Genomic DNA, 19,181 nt, shown 5'->3' with positions numbered 1-19,181 from the left:
TATTATCTACTCCACCCTATACATGTTTGGATATTTCATAAAATACATAAAAATGATGCCACTGGTAGACCAGCAAAACAAAAGTTACCCCATATAATTACATATATACCCCACATGTGATTGCTTGTTCATCAGTGGTGTCACATTTCAGCAGGTTCACAGCTTGTCTTGAGAGATGAGGTTGTTTGAGTGTCATCAGATGCTGGGTTCGCTCGCTCGCACTTGCTCATATGCACTCACACACACGCAGATGCACAAATGCTGTACAAGTTAACCTCCACAGTAACTGCATTTCTTTACATTTTACACACATTAGCTGACGAGATAGAATTCTTTGGTGTGTTTGGTTCAGAGTCCGTTTGTTAAATCCTTAAATCCATTTGGCAAAAAGTTTGAGACTTTTTCTTAATGGGTTCTTTTAAAATCTGAAAGCAATCAGGAAGGAAAATGTCCACAGACTGAAAAATGTCATCAAGATTAAGACACAGAGGACACCTCTGTCTTGCTGGTTGAAACTGAGGTCTCATCCTCCACCATGCCACCCATTCCAATAGTGCTCAGCATGCAGTTACGGAACTGAAAGACACAGCAAAAAGGGCAAATTCAGAAATGGAGGATATGTAGTTCACGATATAAAAATAAGCAAAAGCAAATAGTGGAATTTATATTCAAACAAATAGAACCAACCTGTTTGTTAAACAGCACATAGATGACAGGGTTGTACAGGGCTGAGCTCTTTGCAAAGAAGGCGGGGATGGATGCGGTCAGGGCGGTGAAGGAAGCTCCCTTGTTCAAGAAGATCCAACCGGCGAAAGAGGCATATGGTGTCCAAGCTACCAGGAAGCCCAAGACCATCAAGATGCACATGCGTGTCACTTCCCTCTCAGCCTTCTGAGTGGACTCTGACTCCTGCTGCTGGGCTGCAGCCTGAAGTGTTTGAGAGCAGAAAATATAATCAACATCCAATAAAAATCCTGCTAGATGCAGTAATGTTACAGTGATTGCCGTAGAATAACATGTGAATAATGCAAGAAAAACTTCACTTACAGCTTTGACTGTCGCCACAAGGCTTCCATAAGTGAAGAAGATGAGGAAGACAGGGACGAAGAAGTGGACGACAAACATGTAGATGACGTATGACTCATTATTGAAGCCTGGAGCCAGAGTGTAGTAGTCAGGTCCGCAGGAGCACTGCATGCCCTCAGGAAGGTACCTGAGATTTAAGAACAGAAAGCAATCCAACCTTTTACTCTCTGCATCTGCAATATTTTGTGATCCCATATTTTGTCTATCTGATTGTAAAATGCAAAGTCATATTAAACTAAAACTGAATATTTCTAAAAGTGAGTACTACCTGGACCATCCAAAAAGTGGGGGTGCGGCACAAGCCATAGCCATGATCCAGGTGAAAGCAACTCCAGCTCCAGCATGAGATCCAGAGAACTTGAAGCTTCCCATGGGTTTGCAGACGACAATGTATCTCTCAATAGCCAGCACGACCAGAGACCAGAGAGCAACTTCACCTGTAGATAGGAAAAGGTAAGAGAAGTTATTCATTTATACTATGAGCCTGGCAGTCAAATAGGAAGCATCATTTTTTTTATATAATTCCTGAGAGGTATCTTGTTTTTTCTTTCGTACCTCCCAGTGTGGCCATGAATCCCTCAATAGCACAGAAAGTGGGTCCAAGAATGAAGTAGCCGTTCACAGCAGATGTGATGGTGATGGTGAAGCCGAACATGCACATGATGAGTCCGGCCACAGCCAGGTTGACCAGGATGTAGTTGAGAGGTTGCCGGAGCTTCTTGTTCTGAGCCGTCACGAACAATGTCAAACCGTTGATGGGAGTTCCAGTGCAGATCAGGAAGAACATGTAGAAAGCCAGAAGCTTGTAGACAATCGGGTCTACCATATAATACTGTGGGTATTCAAAAGGACTCCTAACAATCCCAGTCCTGTTGGACATGGGGATGTAGAAGGTCTTGCCCTCTGTGCCATTGGGCTCGATTCCTCCGTCCCACACCATCTTCAGTTGTCTAGTTTGCTTGAGCTTGAGCTGATGGGTGAAAGTGTAAAAGTGGTATGAGTCAACCCCACACTGGCAGTTTTTGCTCGTATATGCCTTTTATACCCTCTTGAGGTGATCCTCACATTAGTGAAATTAGATTACAGGAGGATTGTGAGGAAGTGGACAGCTCAAGTCTGGCTGATAATTGACTTTAAGAAAGGCAATAGGATAATTACCTTCAAGGGTCAAATATCTTCACTACTGTACGTGGAGACCTCTTCCTCCTCGTCATTGACATTCATAATCCTATTCAGAATCCTGCTTTGCATTTTACTATAGCACCTTCTAACAGCAGAGCAGTCATTTCTGTTTTATTTTATTTTTTTGTTTTACTTGTAGCAGCATAACAAATATACCTTTTTAATCATTTTGCTACACACTATATATCTTTTAATTAAGTTTAAATGCAGCTGTTTATTTTTTTTATTTTTTTTAAATATCCAAGATACTTCTTACAAAAGTAGTTAAAACCACATTTAAACTACTTATTATGTAGTTTGCTGTGGTAAGTGGTGACATATTTAAGCAATGATGAAGTATTTTAGTCAATGGGTCTATGTATTAACGTGCAGTGGGTGCAGTGTCTCTCTGCACCTCCTGTCGAGAGGTCTTAAGTCTAATAGTGGCAGTGGCTTTTTCTTCTTTTTTTTTATCATTTAAAAATGGACAGATTTCCTTTTTCGGTGCAGGTCTCCAAATGTGATCACTCTGGATTTTTTTACCCTCGCCAATCAAAGTTTATAGTCCGGATTTCACTGGAGGAAATCAACCCGGATACCGCGAGATATGCCGGGACACAGGTAAACACCCTCGATTAAGAACGTGATCATCAAATGTTAAGTAAGAAATTTGCACGCGTTTGCCACGAGTTGCAACTGCAGAACATATTTTAGTGGCTGTTACTGTGTAAAAGAGCACTCAGCTTAAATGCAGCTCATACTATTTTGCTTCAACCATCTGTGTCATGTTAGTGATAACGGAGTTCAGCTGTGTAAAATAAATAAATAAATAAATAAATAAATAACCCTGAAGTATTTTCAGTGTTTTGTGCCTTTGTGGCTGCGTTGAAATTTTTACCTGGTTAAAACGTGTGTTCTTTGAGTCTGTGCACTATACGCGATTTTTGCGTATAGTGGAGATTCTATTTTGAAATTCTCTACTTTGGTAATACCATACCATATAAGAATGATGGGGGAAAAAAATAAATAAATAAAAAATACACACTATTAAAAACATGGATTATGTTACATTTACTTTATCTGAAGTTGAACAGTAAAATACATAGTAATATTGCTATTATTTAAATGCATTATTCAAACAGACCATGTGGAAGAAATATTCAGATGTTTTATTTAAGGTACGGTTATAATAGATTTAGATTCATATTCCTATCTAGAAGTGTACAAATACCATATGTAAGAGTAAAGTAATTAAATACATCAAAATTAAAGTACTCCTAATGGTCACTCTGAGTATAACACCATAACTCATCACATTTAACCAAGTATTGTACAGTTGTTTACTTGAGTACATCCATTTACCGCCAGTCCAGGGGCAGATATTGAACTTGTCATCACACTGCATTTACTCTGCTAGTCAATAATATTAAAGACAACAAATGAATGATGATATACTGTCATGCGTTAAAAGGCTTTAATAATTGCAAAGAATATTACATATTACAATAAGACAACATAAATAACATGATCTCTTTCTTCATACATCATTGCATCCACAATTGTAATAATACAAAATACACTGTTGTGAAATGAGCTATTCTGCATTGTGAGTACTTTACTTTATGCATCAAAAAGTCAACTGTGGCAGGTTCCTGTTTTGGACTTTCCAGAACCGACCTGTTTGTTCACTAGCGTGTAGAAGACAGGACTATTCAAAGCTGAGCTGTTAACCAGATAAGGGGAGAACAATAGTCCAAGCAACCAACACCTGGGCATAAACTCCCTCCAGTGATTTGCAGCATCGTTAGGCTTATTATCATTCGAAATGATGCTGACTATTTTTTGTAAAGAGGATAAAACTGACTCTAGTGTGAGCATAAATACATTTTTAATGTTGAGTCCACAAGTTTGATGTTGAAATTCAATGTATTGAGGTTTCAGAACCGATAAACCCCCATAGGTTCTAGTTCTTACTCAGCATAGGTGGTTGATCTAAAAATAATATACTGTTTGTATGTAGTATGACCTATTTCAAGTGCATATAATTTAATAATAAACAGTAAAACTCACATGGCTCTTAAACACAAATTCTTTTTTTTTTCTAATCCACAATTAAAAACTGTTACTTTAACTTAAAGAAATTTACAGTCAGTTGAGGATCAGGTGACACAGTTAATTAGTGTCACTCGAAAAGTTTTATGTGCTTATTTTGTCTGCAATAAGATTTTTCTGAGCAAGTTGGGTTTTACAGTGACAGCCTGTCACTGTTTTATTCACACAGTCTTTCCACCAAAGTTAGATGTTTCACTTTGTGCTGATTTCACTATGTCTCAGTGTCGCAGAGGTGTGCAACGATCGCTTCTCTTCTGCTGACAGGCATATGGCGCTCTCCAGTGTGCTGATCCAATGGTTTGGCGCTGCTCAAGAAGCCGCCGCAATATGCCAGCCATTGACTTCCCATACCTGACTGGTGACCTTACCTGTTGCTCAGAGTAGATACAATGGCAAGTACAAATAATTGCCTTCTTTTTTACTATTTTTTTATTTTTTATTTTTCTAGTTTTACATTGCTTACAAATTGGCCCAGTTAGATGCCAGACCTTTACTCAACAACGATGCCGTAGAATTACCTCAGGAGAGATGTTCACACCAGACATCCTAAAGTTATGCCAAAGCTGAAGAAATAACGTCTCAGTGGCTGGAAAGTGTGCAGATCTGAGCCTCTTAAAGCCACCAGGTCACTTACAGTAATTCCTCCCTCTCCCTCTGGTGTGAACATTTACTGGATATATTCACTTGAGACATGAATTTTTACAACTTGAACACATTTAGTTTCTATTTTATAACACAAAGAAAGATCAGATTTCACCAGTTATAGAATTTATTGTTATATAATAAGTGAAACAGTTGTCTTTGAAAAAAAAAAGCCGTTCTTAAAAGTTTGTTCTTTTCCGTGCCACTGTATACCTCTGCTAGTTGTTCTTTATAGCTCTCATATTGATCTTTTATGACTGCCTCTGCCAAAATAAATCTGTTTTCAGTGCCCTAGACTAATAAACATCAAGCGATTTGGTGAACTTTTTGCTTGTAGTATTTTTGTTTTGCCAAGATAATTAATATTTTACACACGTCTTCAGTCTCCTGCCTGTAACTGCACTTGGGTCTTCACTGCTTGCGCTTTATTTTTCTGTCTCTATTTCCGAGCCTGACCACTGACGTTGATCCAAGTAGTCGGTCTGTAAATTCTCACAAAATCCTCTGCGTTCACTAGTAAATGGTCCCAGACTTCAACTTTACACTCAGCACAATATTTATTGTACATGCCGAATTATGGATTAGAGAGAAGTAATAAGGCAGCAGAAGTATAAGCCATACCAGCTCCTGTATGTTGCAGTGAGCATGTCTCCGAACAACCAGCACTAATCACGTCAGTGCATATGAAATCTGTTTGCAGCTTCTCAAAAATCTTTCTTTTTTACTTGATCATAAATCTTGTTTCAGATACAAACTTTGTCCAAGCTCTCGGAGTTAAGAATGACTCTTACATATACTTCGTGAAATAACCAAGTGAGATGCTCCCCACTCTATTTTTAAACAAGTATACGACCTGAGACACTGCCGAGCGGACACTGTAATGTCACACACAGAGGGGGTTAACGAAAGCATCTTTCCCGGCACACTGAGACTCACGGCAAAATCCAAATATGGGCTGATTACAGATACAAGCTACTCTATGCTGCCTCACTTCACTGTTCTACAAAGTTCGACCTTCATTCTGCCTTCACGCTGCTTTCATGTGCAAAATTCTCCTTTCATGTGCAATATTCTATTTATTTATTTATGTGCAACAGCCAACCTCATGAGCAATAGTCTGCCATCATGTGCAAAAAGTATTCAACTTCATGTGCAGTTTTTCTACCTGCAACTTTCAGCCTCAAGTGCAATTACACCAGGACGTGTGCAATAATTTCTACTTAGTATATGTGTCTTTACCCCAGTGTGTGTGTATAGTGTACATTTATTTTTCATATAGTATTTATACCCCCTTTTGTACACCCACTAATTCCAAAGAAAAGCAAGTCCAGGCAAAACTGTCACGATTAGAGAGGCAGTCAGTGTCTTACATGGGTAATTAAAACATATTGTTTTGGCATTAAAGAACTTATGTTGGCTACGCAAGGATTATTTCAAGCAAATTTGCACTTTACCTCAGAGAGCAGCAGTGAAACCCCTGGAATAGCGGTACCGGTGTCGGTGAAGCCATCGTTCTGACCACAGGTGAAGATCAAGTGATTTTGAAGTTGTGTTCCTCCAGACTGTTAAAATCTAAAAATAATTAAGCTTAAGCCAATTAAGGTTCCTTATTTTATAAAGAGTGTTCACAACAAATTAGCACAATCACATTCCAGGTTGGTGATGTCAGCTGAAATTTGTTAATGACCTTAACGCCAGGTAGTAATTTAAGTCTGTGCCTTAATTTGTTAGGTGATAAGTCAGGTAATAAGGTTGCCTCCTGAGTGTGAAGTTGATGAAGGTTATCTACTGTCCTGTTTGTGCTGCGCTGTGCTCAAACGTTTATTCACTCACGTGCCCAGAAAAAGAAATGGATTCCAAATAAACATATGTGACAGACAAACAAATAAACGTCACCTGTCTACACATTTTTCTCACCTCCTTTTATATATGTGTTTAAAACTACATACATTTCAGTCACTTTCAGTCAGTCAGTTTGTATAAATTCAATAAAATCATCCCATAGACACAAAACATACAGAAAACAAGCAAAAAAACAACATATGATGATATTTCTAATGCGTCCAAAGCAGCTAGTTGCTTCAATCCTCATCCGTCAATCACACCTTTGATTTTTGACAACTCTTCTCATAACCTGTTGCTGTGGCTTAAGGAAGATAACATAATGGCTAAGTCTTCAGCGGATATTTTCTTTCCGGCCTACGACAGTAAGCTTTTTGCTGCATCGCGACCGAGCAACTGTGGATGAAACACTGAGGTTAATCCAGTCAGGATAATGACACCTACAGCTCCTCCATATGGACACACAGACACTGAGGGTGCAAATGCTTGATGATGGCCTGGCCTGAAAGTATAAACTCACTGTATTTGAACAGTCAAAGAAATAAATGAGGACATAACTAGCTGTATCAATGTGAAAAGAATCAATGCATGTACGGATCACATGAGAATGCACATATACTCATCCCCTTGCCTACATTTGAAGTGCACCACTCTCAGTCTACTTTATCTATTACATTTTGTTAATGGCCCATATTCAAAACAGAAAAATCTGTACATACAACAGAGAGTAAATACCTAAACTTCAATATATCATCATCTATTTCTTATGATGCCAGGTTTTGTTTGCTTGTTTACTCTTGATAATGTCCCAAAATCTGTTTTAATTCCCGTTCTTGAATCGCCATCAAGAGTATTCCTCCGGACTTGGAAAGTGGAGCGTGTTACTTTGAGTCCCTGTTCTCTATCCGGTGATAAGATCAATCTCAGGACTGCCTCACAATCCTCTAATCCTCTATTGGCAATTTGATAATAGGATTACCGGACAGGTATAAAAATCACGGCGCACTGCTCTGCATTGCGTGTCCAACAACACCTTCAGGTTTGTTACACAGAGAAGCTCAACAGAGCAACCGACTAGCAAAGATGGTGTGGGAAGGAGGAATCGAGCCCAATGGCACAGAGGGCAAGAACTTCTACATCCCCATGTCCAACAGGACTGGGATTGTTAGGAGTCCTTTTGAATACCCACAGTATTATATGGTAGACCCAATTATCTACAAGCTTCTGGCTTTCTACATGTTCTTCCTGATCTGCACTGGAACTCCCATCAACGGCCTGACATTGTTCGTGACGGCTCAGAACAAGAAGCTCCGGCAACCTCTCAACTTCATCCTGGTCAACCTGGCTGTGGCCGGACTCATCATGTGCATGTTTGGCTTCACCATCACTATCACATCTGCTGTAAACGGCTACTTCATTCTTGGACCCACCTTCTGTGCTATTGAGGGATTCATGGCCACACTTGGAGGTTGGTATGAAGTCAGCTTCACACAAATGTGAAGCCCACATTTTAAGCTTTAAGTTTAACCAAAAGATATCACCCTTTTCTATCTACAGGCGAAGTTGCTCTCTGGTCTCTGGTCGTGCTGGCTGTTGAGAGATACATTGTCGTCTGCAAACCCATGGGAAGCTTCAAGTTCGGTGGATCTCATGCTGGAGCTGGAGTCGCTTTCACCTGGATCATGGCCCTCTCTTGCGCTGCACCCCCACTTTTTGGCTGGTCTAGGTAATTCACATTTGTGTTTGTAATAAAACTTTGGTAGATTGATGACACCGGTAAACATTGCAGATGGCGTAAGTCTTTCAAAGTTGGAATATTCTTCTTAAATCTCAGGTACCTTCCTGAGGGCATGCAGTGCTCCTGCGGACCTGACTACTACACTCTGGCCCCAGGCTTCAACAACGAGTCATTCGTCATCTACATGTTTGTCGTTCACTTCTTCGTCCCTGTCTTCGTCATCTTCTTCGCTTACGGAAGCCTTGTGGCGACAGTCAAAGCTGTAAGTAGAATTTAAAATGACAAAGTTGTGTTATTGGTAAACCCCAACAAAATACAATTATTTTGTAGATGCTTTTCACTTAAAACTTGATAAACTGAGTTTATATTCTATGAACATTTCAGGCTGCAGCCCAGCAGCAGGAGTCAGAGTCCACTCAGAAGGCTGAGAGGGAAGTGACACGTATGTGCGTCTTGATGGTCTTGGGCTTCCTGGTAGCTTGGACACCATATGCCACTTTCACCGGTTGGATTTTCCTGAACAAGGGAGCTTCCTTCACCGCCCTGACCGCAGCCATCCCCGCCTTCTTTGCAAAGAGCTCAGCCCTGTACAACCCTGTCATCTATGTGCTGTTTAACAAACAGGTCGGTTCACGTGAAGTCTACCTTACCAGCGTTTAAACCAGTCGCGATGCAAATGCAATTTCATTTCAACATCTCTTTTTTTCTTCTCTTTTCAGTTCCGTAACTGCATGCTGAGTACTATTGGAATGGGCGCCATGGTGGAGGACGAGATGTCGGTATCAACCAGCAAGACAGAAGTGTCCTCTGTCTCTTAAATACAAAGGCATTTTCTTATCACTGGACATTTTCCTTATTACTGTTTCTTTGATCTGGGATAATCCTCAGTGTGGACTGAGTAAACTTCAGGGACGTCTGAACTACTTGACCAGTGATAAACGGCTCCGGGAACATGAACGGATTTTTTTTTCTCCTCTTACTTGAGGGTTTGTTGGAAAGTGTGTGAATTTTTAATCAATGCAAATAATGATTAGGCTTGTGAACGCATGTATGTGGATGCTCACTTTGACTTCCCCTGCCATCCAAGACACAGATACTCCTATGTTGTCTGACACAGTATCATATTATTTAGATGCTGGAATTTGCTGGGTTTTTTTCTTTCTTTCTTTTTTTTTTACAGCAGTGGGAAATTTTTTACTGCATTTTCAAAATGAGCAACTATATACAGTGTACAACTCTTTTCTCGCTTGTTGAGTTGGTCATCATGAACTGTAAACATTGTACATATGAGGAATAGCGTAAATAAACAAATGCATGCATGAAAATATGTTGTCATGAGTTCATTTCACAAAAACATCCTGAAACCGTGTTTATTTATGAAAAAAATACACATATAGAAGACGCAGAAGAAGAAGAAGCATGTCTAATTACAGATTTAGACAGATGTACTTAATAGGATTTTAAAGGGATAAATGACACTGCGCGCATTTCTCCAGGAAGATTCAGTGTTCATGTTGTTCAGAGCTAAGCCGGCCGACCAAATGTTCCCTGTTTAATCTTAACCCGGCCCAACCGAGGCCTCGGCATCCTGCCTGTAGATGGCGTCACCTCCCACAGGGGTACACCATTACCTAAAGATAATGTCATCCCTGTTGCTGTTGATGCTGAAAACAGAGTGTGATAAGTTGTAGGTCAGGTTAATCCACTTAACCAAGGAAAAAGCCAGGTTACGAACTCCAGAGTGCTGTGAGCCTTAGTGTGAACAAAGTCAACACTACTAGCGTTTTATGGTGAATGAAAATGCTTTATCAGTCTAAAAAAAAAAACACGAAACAACTGTACTTCCAGGAGTCGAGTGAACAGAATGAGAGGGGCAGTCAGTTGGTTTATTTAAGACACGGGATAGAAATTATGTGTTTTTTTAGAGACACAATGACGTACCTTTATTTTCAGATACATGGAAATATTATTATTGTGAAAACTATTTGGTTAAATTGCTTCTGCGGTACTTACCAGTGCTGATCAATGCAAATTGGATTAGAATTTAAACTCAGTGCATCTCTGCTTGTGTTTGTGTTGCACCTGGCTGAATTAAAGTGTATTCATCCGCACTAACTAGCCTTTGGGCAGACCATGATAATTCACCACCTTAGCTTACTAGAAAATTCTATATTTTATATGAAAAAGGAGGAAAGCAATCACAAAGTAGCTACGTGTGGACTCTGCAGGAGGGATTATGAGTGCAGACCTGCCTAGCATGCGCCAGGTGCACAGGCTGGACCCCTCCCACTTTCAGTGTAACCTGCTCCAACTGCTCGCCTCTAGCTGGCACCAAAACAAACTGATGCAGGTCGGTCTAACAGAGACAGGATTAATGTAATTGTTTAGTGGCCTTAGTAGTATAGTAGTAGTAGTATTGTAGTAGTAGTGACAGTATTAGTATCAGTATTAGTATTAGTAGTAATAGTGGCATTTATTTATTTATTTATTTACTGTAGTGCCTTAAACTCAAACTGGGATATTCTCCTGAAAGGACAACTCATTCAACAGTCTGTGCTAAACGTCAGTCATTCTGCTTGCCGCACTGCCACTCAGTGCACATGCTGCCTTATCTAATTAGTACAAGGTCACATCAAAATCCTCATCCACTGCTCGCAGTTCTCAAGTAAAAACCAAGTGTGAATTGTGAAACTGTTTCAAAGTAAATCAAGCCACCAGTGCATCTTTTTTCATGTGTCTATTTAATATAATATGGTCCTACACACTTTTTCATTTATAAAATATTTACAGAATATAATGACAGAGGCTAACACATTTTCAGACTGTCCGTGCACAACACATGTCGCTATCCCTTCAGGTTGTGTTTTAAGTTTAGAGTTGTTGTTTTTTTTTTTTTTATCTCAGATGCTCAAGTCAGGGTTAGAGTTAGAATGTGTGCAGTGAAATCTGTCAAAAGTCTGTATTCTGCTTGCATCCATTTACTTATGTCCACGTCAAGACAGCCATTGAGAATGAGGAAGATGTCGGGACAGATGGTGTTATTCTTAAGAGACAGAGGAGACTTCTGTCTTGCTGGTTGATACTGACATCTCATCCTCGACCATGGCGCCCATTCCAATCGTAGCAAGCATGCAGTTACGGAACTGAGAAGGGACAAAAAAGTACAAAAGCAAGACGTCAATACTGTGCCTCAATATCTCGCAAGAAGAAACCCTGATCTTGAGATCATACTAAAACAAGACATCAGATATTGCTGTATAATTTTTCAAATTCACTTCAGCTTTTCAGCATTTATTTCCTGTAGGCCGCCCTTTTAATTAGTATATGTGCAGAAATCACAAAGGTTTGACTCTACTGGTAGTTTTATTTGAACGTTAAACACTTTTCATTATGATGGCAACACTTTTAGTCACCAAATTTAGCATATTTATACGTTTTCTAACACTTTTTGAGTATTTCTTCAATTATAACTTGTCTTAGGGAGACATTTGTCATTCATTTTCTGTTTGTTTTGCTATCCAACCTCTATAGACAGTCAGATGCACACAGGAAGAGGTATTGTATTACTGATTTCTGACTGACTTCTCTGTGGTTTCGTTTTTTGGAAACGCCTGTTTCTCCACAGCATCTATTGTCGCAACTCTGAATAACTTGGTACTACTATGTGTGACTAAAACTTCAAGCAACTTAAGGTGCTGGCCTATAAGAAGATACATTTCTGACAGCCCAGTAGCCTCCTACCTGATCATCACCATTTCTTAAATACTTATAAATGACCAAAACTGTGTAATAACAATAATAATAATAATAAACTAACAATACCTGTTTGTTCATCAGAATGTAGATAATAGGATTGAACAATGCTGAGCTCTTTGAGAAGAAGGCAGGAATAGCCATGGAAGTAGCTGAGAAGGCAGCTCCCTTGTTGAAGAAGATCCATGCAGCAAAGCTAGCATATGGAGTCCAAGCAACGAGGAAGCCCAACACCATCAGGACGCACATACGTGTCACTTCCTTCTCGGCTTTCTGGGTGGACGCAGAGTCCTGCTGCTGGGCTGCAGCCTGAAAATGAGGCCATCATCGGTTAATGTCTTTGTCTTGCGCTTCTAGTGAGCTTTCTAACGCAGCTGAAATGATTTATGACCCTTCAGTAGCATTCCCAAACATGCACAACACATGAAATTGAAGTCTCTTACGGCTTTCACTGTAAACACCAAGTTCCCGTAAGTGAAAAAGATGGTGAAGACGGGAACGCAGAAGTGGCAGATGAACATGTACAGGACATATGATTCGTTGTTGTAGCCTGGGGCCAGAGTGTAGTAATCAGGTCCACAGGAAACCTGTATACCCTCAGGAATATACCTGCCAATACAAGACATACAGAGTTAGATGCATGAAATAAGGGGGTGTCTTGCTTTCCACAAGACACCCCTGTTAGGTCGTTTATGATGATAAACTGATTATTAATATATGTGAATGTGCATGGTGTGATGGCATCCACACTGCCCTATATGCAAGTGATGCATATATATATATATTTATATATATATATGCATCACTTAATCTGCTTTGCACCATATAGGCTACACAGTAAATGGTGCATGTTTCCTAATATGCTTTATACTGATGTATACATCCGCTTGCCTCAGATTCCCTGGTTGCTCTGAGATTTTCCAGCAGTGAATTGAACTGCATTGATCAAATCTGACAATGGAAGCATCTTATGTAGATACTATGGCTAAAACAGGGGCTCTAGTGGTATCTAGTAAAGTCCCCGTAATCCAACATCTGAGCAAACCTATTGGAGGTCTAAATCTTTGCAAGTTAAACAGGACAAATGGACAAGATGACAAAACACGAGAGCCAGGTTGCAAAGAAATTTCTCAAATCTAAATGATGTTGATGATGATGATCTCAGCAACCCAGATGTGACAAGATGAGGAATTATCTCATTACCTTGACCATCCAACCAAAGGAGGAACAGCACAGGTTGCCGCCATGAACCAGGTGAATGAACAGCCTATTGCAGAGTGGGTGCCGGTGAATTTGAAACTACCCATGGGCTTACACACGACAATGTAGCGCTCTACAGCCAGAACCACAAGAGACCACAGAGCCACTTGACCTGTTGAAACAAAAAGAGAGCAGAAGTCGCCAGGAGAACCCTAAAATCACATCAGCTGTTACACCCGCGTAGATCTTACAACTTCATGAGAAAAGGTTTGTCAGCAAAGAAACAATACAATATGTGCGTGTATAATGCCAAAGCATCATTTTCCCAAAGTTTACCTCCAAGTGTGGCCATGAATCCTTCAACTGCACAGCCCGTGGTTCCCAAGTAGAAAAAGCCCATGATGGAGGAAATAAAAGTGACTGTGAACCCAAAGCAGACCATGATAAGTCCAGCCACAGCCAAGTTAACCAGGATAAAGTTGAGCGGTTGCCGGAGCTTCTTGTTCTGAGCTGTCACCAGTAGTGTCAAAAAGTTGATGGGAAAACCAGTGCAGATCAGCAAAACCATGTAGGCAGCCAGTATTTTGAATACCCATGGATCAGCCAGGTAATACTGTTGATATTCAAAAGGACTCCTAACAAGCCCCGTCCTGTTGTTCATGGGGATGTAGAAGTTCTTGCCTTCTGTGCCATTCTCCATTCTAGCAAGTTAGGGTTTGGGCCGACACTGTAGATTAACCCTGTGAATGCAGCAGAGTCTGGTCTCTGACTCCTTACATGTGGCACGAGCAGTCATGGTTATATAGCCCTCCCAGTGGATATGTAAGGTGATGTAAGGCGAGTTAAGCTAGAAAGATCTGCAAATTCCACGTATAATCTCTACCAATAATCTCTGACTTGTCTGAAGGTTACAACATAAACAACAACTTACAGGTGTAATGCAAATACCTACCTACTTAATTCCTTTCATGACATGAGATGTGTAACTTTAAACTGAACCAAGCACTGAAGCACTACAGAACCTTTTCTTTACAGATATCTACACTCAGGCTGCAGTTACTCTGTAGTTTGTGCACAGTGACATTTCTTTGAGACTGACTTTGGTTTCCCATATTTTTAGAGAGCATTTAGGAAGTCCATTTCTATAGCAACTTTAAGCTCTGTTATGGTACATCCTGGAGTTTGTCAGCTTTCTAATAGACGCATAAATTGCTCATAAACGGACTGCGATAGAGACACTTTTTATCCATCACACAATACCACCACCAGATGGGATGGGAAGCTTGAGTCAAAGAAATATCTTGCAACAGATGGTACGGTCCTGATCTTAACATCTTGGAGTTTGTCTGATAAGAACTGTGTCGGATAAGTTCTCCAAGACTACACCAGAAGAACCTTCCAGATACCTTTGAAATATAGTTGTGCACAAGTGTGGGGGGACTTGATAAGGATAGGGGCTGTTTGAACGGCACTGTTTTTATAAAATAAAACAAATGAAATAAAACACGTTTAGACTGACTAAAGAAAAAAAACGCAGTTAACATGGCTGAGACTTGCTTGTTGCTGCCAAACCAACTGACTATTTGACAGTGGTACTTAAAAACAAGCTATAGAAATAAATAGATTTATATATCTTTTTTAAATATCTGAACATTTAGAGTCATGTCCCAGGAAAATATCATCACGTCCAGACCTGCAGAAGCACTACACTGTGCAGTAACACACAGTGTAGTGCTTCTGCAGGTCTAACAGGGACAGGATTAATCTAATTGTTTAGAAGTTAAATGTTGTGACTCAGATAATAGGGATGATGCTCTTATTTCATTAGGCAGGCCAGAAACCTGTTACCTCATTATTGTCGCCTTGTAAATTAAATTGTTTGCAAACTGGTTGCTACAGTTGAACAAGGCCAGAGGGCACTGGGCTAAGCACACTATGTTAATTAACAGACAGTGGCAAGTCACGGGTGATACTGTATCCTCTTTTGAAGACATGTTAGGGTTTTTACATACTTAGGGTATTACTGTAACTAAACAGAAAGGAAGAGTAAGCAGTATCTACATTTAGTTATAAATGCTTTATTCCTCTGGAACATGTTTAATAATTACATTTTCATACTTTATGCTTTATAAACATGTCAGATGATGAGGTTGAGTGTAATATCACAGCAGTTATGTTCTCTGGAAATAGAATAGAATGTCTTTATTGTCATTGTACGGGTACAACGAAATCAAGGAATCTTAGTTATCCAGTGCGACAGAGCACGCTTAATCATATACAGACAACATGCGCATATAAAGAAACACGAAAGATGATACATCTGGCACTGCAGCAGAATTTAGAAGTGAAGTCACATGAATTATGGGCAGCACTTTATAATAAAACACTATGAAGCATTACTAAAGCAATACGCAATTCATCGTTTATAAAGCATTACTCCTACATTATTAGACATTAGTAAGCGGTTAAATGTAATGATGTTTTCTCTTTTTATATCAAGTGCACAGAGAAAACAACTGAGACTTTAAATCTTTGTTATAAATGCTTTACAAGGCATAGATAGACCTCACTTTAGATTGGCTCACGGAAATAGTTTAGAGTAGTAACAATCAATGAATGTTTTATCACTGTTTAACCACAAATTACAGTAAGAATACATGTTTCCAAATCTTTTATTAACACACTTAGTAACTATTACTCCATGTGGAAGATGTACAAATGTGCCTTTAAGTAATTCATTAATAATTTACTTACACTTTCTAAATGATCTTGTAAACCCCAGATAAATCCTCAATAATCTTCTTCTCATCTTCTGTAAGGTTACAGAAGGGTTACAGAAGGGTTACAGAAGGGTCGTGGATGAGTGGGAGGGGGCGGGGCGTGCTGGAGCCTATCCCAGCTGTCATCGGGCGAGAGGCAGGGTACACCCTGGACAGGCCGCCAGTCTATGACAGGGCAAACACAGAGAGACAGACAACCATTCGCACTCACATGCACACCTATGGCCAATTTAGAATCACCAATGAACCTAACTAGCATGTCTTAATTGATAAATGATAAACTGATCATTGGTAAAGTACTAAACTACCATTCTATAAATATGTTGTAGAATAAAACATTTATAGCTAGCTATTAATGTAGGAGTAATGCTTTATATGTGCATGTTGTCTGTATGTGATTAAGCGTGCTCTGTTGCACTGGATAACTAATAAAATGTATGTGGCATCATAAAGAGCTTCCATATACCTGATCAGTATGCAAAACTATATTTTATTAATAATAATAATAATAATAATAAATCTGTAAGTGAAAATAAATCTGTATTATTCAGAGTTACACACAGTGATATTACAAATTGAGACATTTCGGTTCTGAAACCATATTTATTGATTTGGATTATGATTTTTTTTTGTTTTGCCACAATATATTTATTGTTGGAAAATGATTTCTAGGAGTGTGTAACACTTAACAGGTGTAATATGGAGCCACGTTTTTAATAAATGCCTAATGTGTAGGCGAAAAGTTTAAAGCATTGTGTTATAATTTAATGAGTGCTGTGTTTCTCTGGCAAAATTTCATGAAACCAGTTCTTCATTTATTACTGTTATAGGTGACCTACATATTATATATGGAGGCTCCACGTTACCCTAATATATAGCAGTTTCTTAGGCTCAGTACTGAGTTTGAAGTAACAGGATAAAACATCATTGCATTTGCATCTGTGCCAAGCAAATCAATTTTCTTGATTTGCTTGGCTCTTGACTCAAACTACTGCCACTAGATGAGAAAGTGATATGTTAAAAGTTTAATACATTTACTGATGGGAATGTCCTGGAAACAGAAAACCATCTGTCACAGTTCATAAGTATGCCAATTCCCACAAGTGGGATTTCCAGACCAAGAAGCTTGCGTTTATCCGCTTAGCATCCAAAAATTGTCACTTGCAAGCTGTTAAACCGGAGGGGTTTGGCCCCTTCTAATCTGCAATCCTCACAAATTGGATTCACACCTTGTACGTAATTCAGAAGAGTTGAGTAGGTTGTCTGGGAGTCAGGGTGCACCTTGGAGGTGACACCTGTCTCCTTCAATTCACATGGTCGTCAAAAGTGATTACAGCAGACGAACGGGCTCCATTGGTTCTCTATGAGGGCCGACACTAGAGGTTAAATATAGTTTATCAACTTATTCACTTCACCAGCATCATGTGAGTGTATTATAATATATAAACAATGATAAATAGAATATATATAAATATATAATAAAGACCAATACAGATCTGTCTGTCTATCGACAAATGGCAGACAGATAGACTGCTAGATTTTCTTGAAAACCATGCTTTTATTAAATTAAATACTAAACTGTATACACTGATGTTTCTGCGATGAAATTTAAACCATATTAATGGGAGTTTGTGATGTAAGTCAATAATAACACTGTAATTAATATATGAATACACTGTAAGTACCATATGAACTATACTGTGTTTTTGCCAAGTGTAAAGTATCTACAATATATTATCTAATTTGCATTTTTCTTTTTTCTGGGGCATCTAACACAGTGTTTCCAGTATCTTCCAGTATTGTATAGTATAGTAAATAGGCTAGTAGGTCTCACTGCACCAGTACAGTATGGAAAGAAGTCAGCTTTAAATCAGTCAGATGGGTGTGTCCGACTGGCCCTACTCGCCACTAACATACTATATCTGTGGGCTGAATTAACTTTAGTCAGTAACAGCATTAGGGCATACATATACGTATATACAGCAGGGAGCATCTTATACATCTTGACAGTAGCCACTTGTTGCGGTGCAATAAACGGTAAAACATGTTTTATGTTGGGAAATGGTCGGAAGGTCAGAGGTGTGATTTCCTAGTTCTGGGGCATTTGGCACCATGACGGTGAGAGAGCTGAGCACTAAATGAGATTTATATAAAAGCCCGAGGCAGGTGAGAAGTCCAGTCACTAAAGCTTAGATCAATAGGGTGCCGGCCGCGTGCCTACTGCCACACGTAAACAACGGTCAATAGGGATTAGCTCTCCACTTCACAGCTACAAGTGCTTAACACACGTTCAAAGTGTAACCGGAAACAAACTAGGACTGTGGCTAATCACTAGGTCAAGGAGACACATTACGTGACTGATCTGGAACATTTCGTACAAGTGGCAACCAGTGAAAATATGCCTGGTCCTTGGTCTCTGAAATATGCCACATTACATTAATAGAGTTTAATTGTTTCTACCTGGGAGTCGTCACATCTCATACACCATATGCTGAGTTTTGCATTGTATTTGTAAGTGAGTTTAATAAGCACAGTACAAAGGAGGAGGAGGATTTGTTCTGGTGCTGTTAAGTGGTGAATTATTAAACGGTGGCATTTAATAATTCAAAGGTTCAAAAGGAGCTGATTAATTCAGCTACAAAAATAATTTCCTGCAGAGTAGGCAGCATGATATAGCAGGCTATATCGATCTCAGAAAAACCTTGTCAAGCTTGACAAGTGTGGCAAGCATAGGCCAAATGTTATACAGTTTTTTTCAGTCGCTAACAAGCGTTTGTCCAATCAGTGGTCACATTTTCAAAACTCTAAACACAATTAGCGCAGCATCGGTCTTTTGTGGCCATACCATTCACACATTTCATGTCGTT

The 19,181-nt window shown here is 39.4% G+C and overlaps 2 protein-coding genes and 1 pseudogene across 3 annotated transcripts; 1 reads left to right on the top strand and 2 right to left on the bottom strand.

The window, feature by feature from the left end:
• Window positions 1–421: 421 nt before the first annotated feature.
• LOC311487450 (green-sensitive opsin-like) lies at window positions 422–2,231 on the bottom strand (annotated as a pseudogene). Its single transcript has 3 exons — window positions 1,355–2,231; window positions 688–1,213; window positions 422–576 (listed from the first exon to the last, which is right to left on the bottom strand). The product of its transcript is annotated as a green-sensitive opsin-like (transcript).
• A 5,516-nt stretch (window positions 2,232–7,747) lies between these two features.
• On the top strand, window positions 7,748–10,512 carry LOC311487347 (green-sensitive opsin-like). The gene is given in 6 exon segments (XM_084543599.1): window positions 7,748–8,313; window positions 8,315–8,364; window positions 8,366–8,569; window positions 8,678–8,843; window positions 8,966–9,205; window positions 9,301–10,512. Coding segments are annotated over 6 exon segments (1,146 nt in total). The 5' UTR covers window positions 7,748–7,926; the 3' UTR covers window positions 9,400–10,512.
• An 819-nt stretch (window positions 10,513–11,331) lies between these two features.
• On the bottom strand, window positions 11,332–14,294 carry LOC311487449 (green-sensitive opsin). The gene is made up of 5 exons (XM_084543721.1): window positions 13,871–14,294; window positions 13,538–13,706; window positions 12,778–12,943; window positions 12,404–12,643; window positions 11,332–11,724 (listed from the first exon to the last, which is right to left on the bottom strand). The coding sequence occupies exons 1-5, from the start codon at window positions 14,232–14,234 to the stop codon at window positions 11,626–11,628; spliced, it is 1,038 nt and encodes a 345-aa protein (XP_084399847.1). The 5' UTR covers window positions 14,235–14,294; the 3' UTR covers window positions 11,332–11,625.
• Window positions 14,295–19,181: the final 4,887 nt, after the last annotated feature.

This window comes from Chelon labrosus (genome assembly GCF_963514085.1).
Source record: "Chelon labrosus genome assembly, chromosome: 4".
NCBI classification, from domain to species: domain Eukaryota; kingdom Metazoa; phylum Chordata; class Actinopteri; order Mugiliformes; family Mugilidae; genus Chelon; species Chelon labrosus.
The sequence above is the reverse complement of the archived record's forward strand: the minus strand, read 5'-3'. Positions and strand labels throughout refer to the sequence as shown.

What these genes read in the sequence shown, in the direction of transcription:
- LOC311487449 (XM_084543721.1), bottom strand. Translation starts at nt 14,234, where the DNA reads ATGGAGAATGGCACAGAAGGCAAGAACTTCTACATCCCCATGAACAAC. An exon ending in ATTCATGGCCACACTTGGAG is followed by an intron (nt 13,707 to 13,870) that starts GTAAACTTTGGG and finishes TTGTTTCAACAG; the next exon opens with GTCAAGTGGCTCTGTGGTCT. An exon ending in CCTTTGGTTGGATGGTCAAG is followed by an intron (nt 12,944 to 13,537) that starts GTAATGAGATAA and finishes TTGTATTGGCAG; the next exon opens with GTATATTCCTGAGGGTATAC.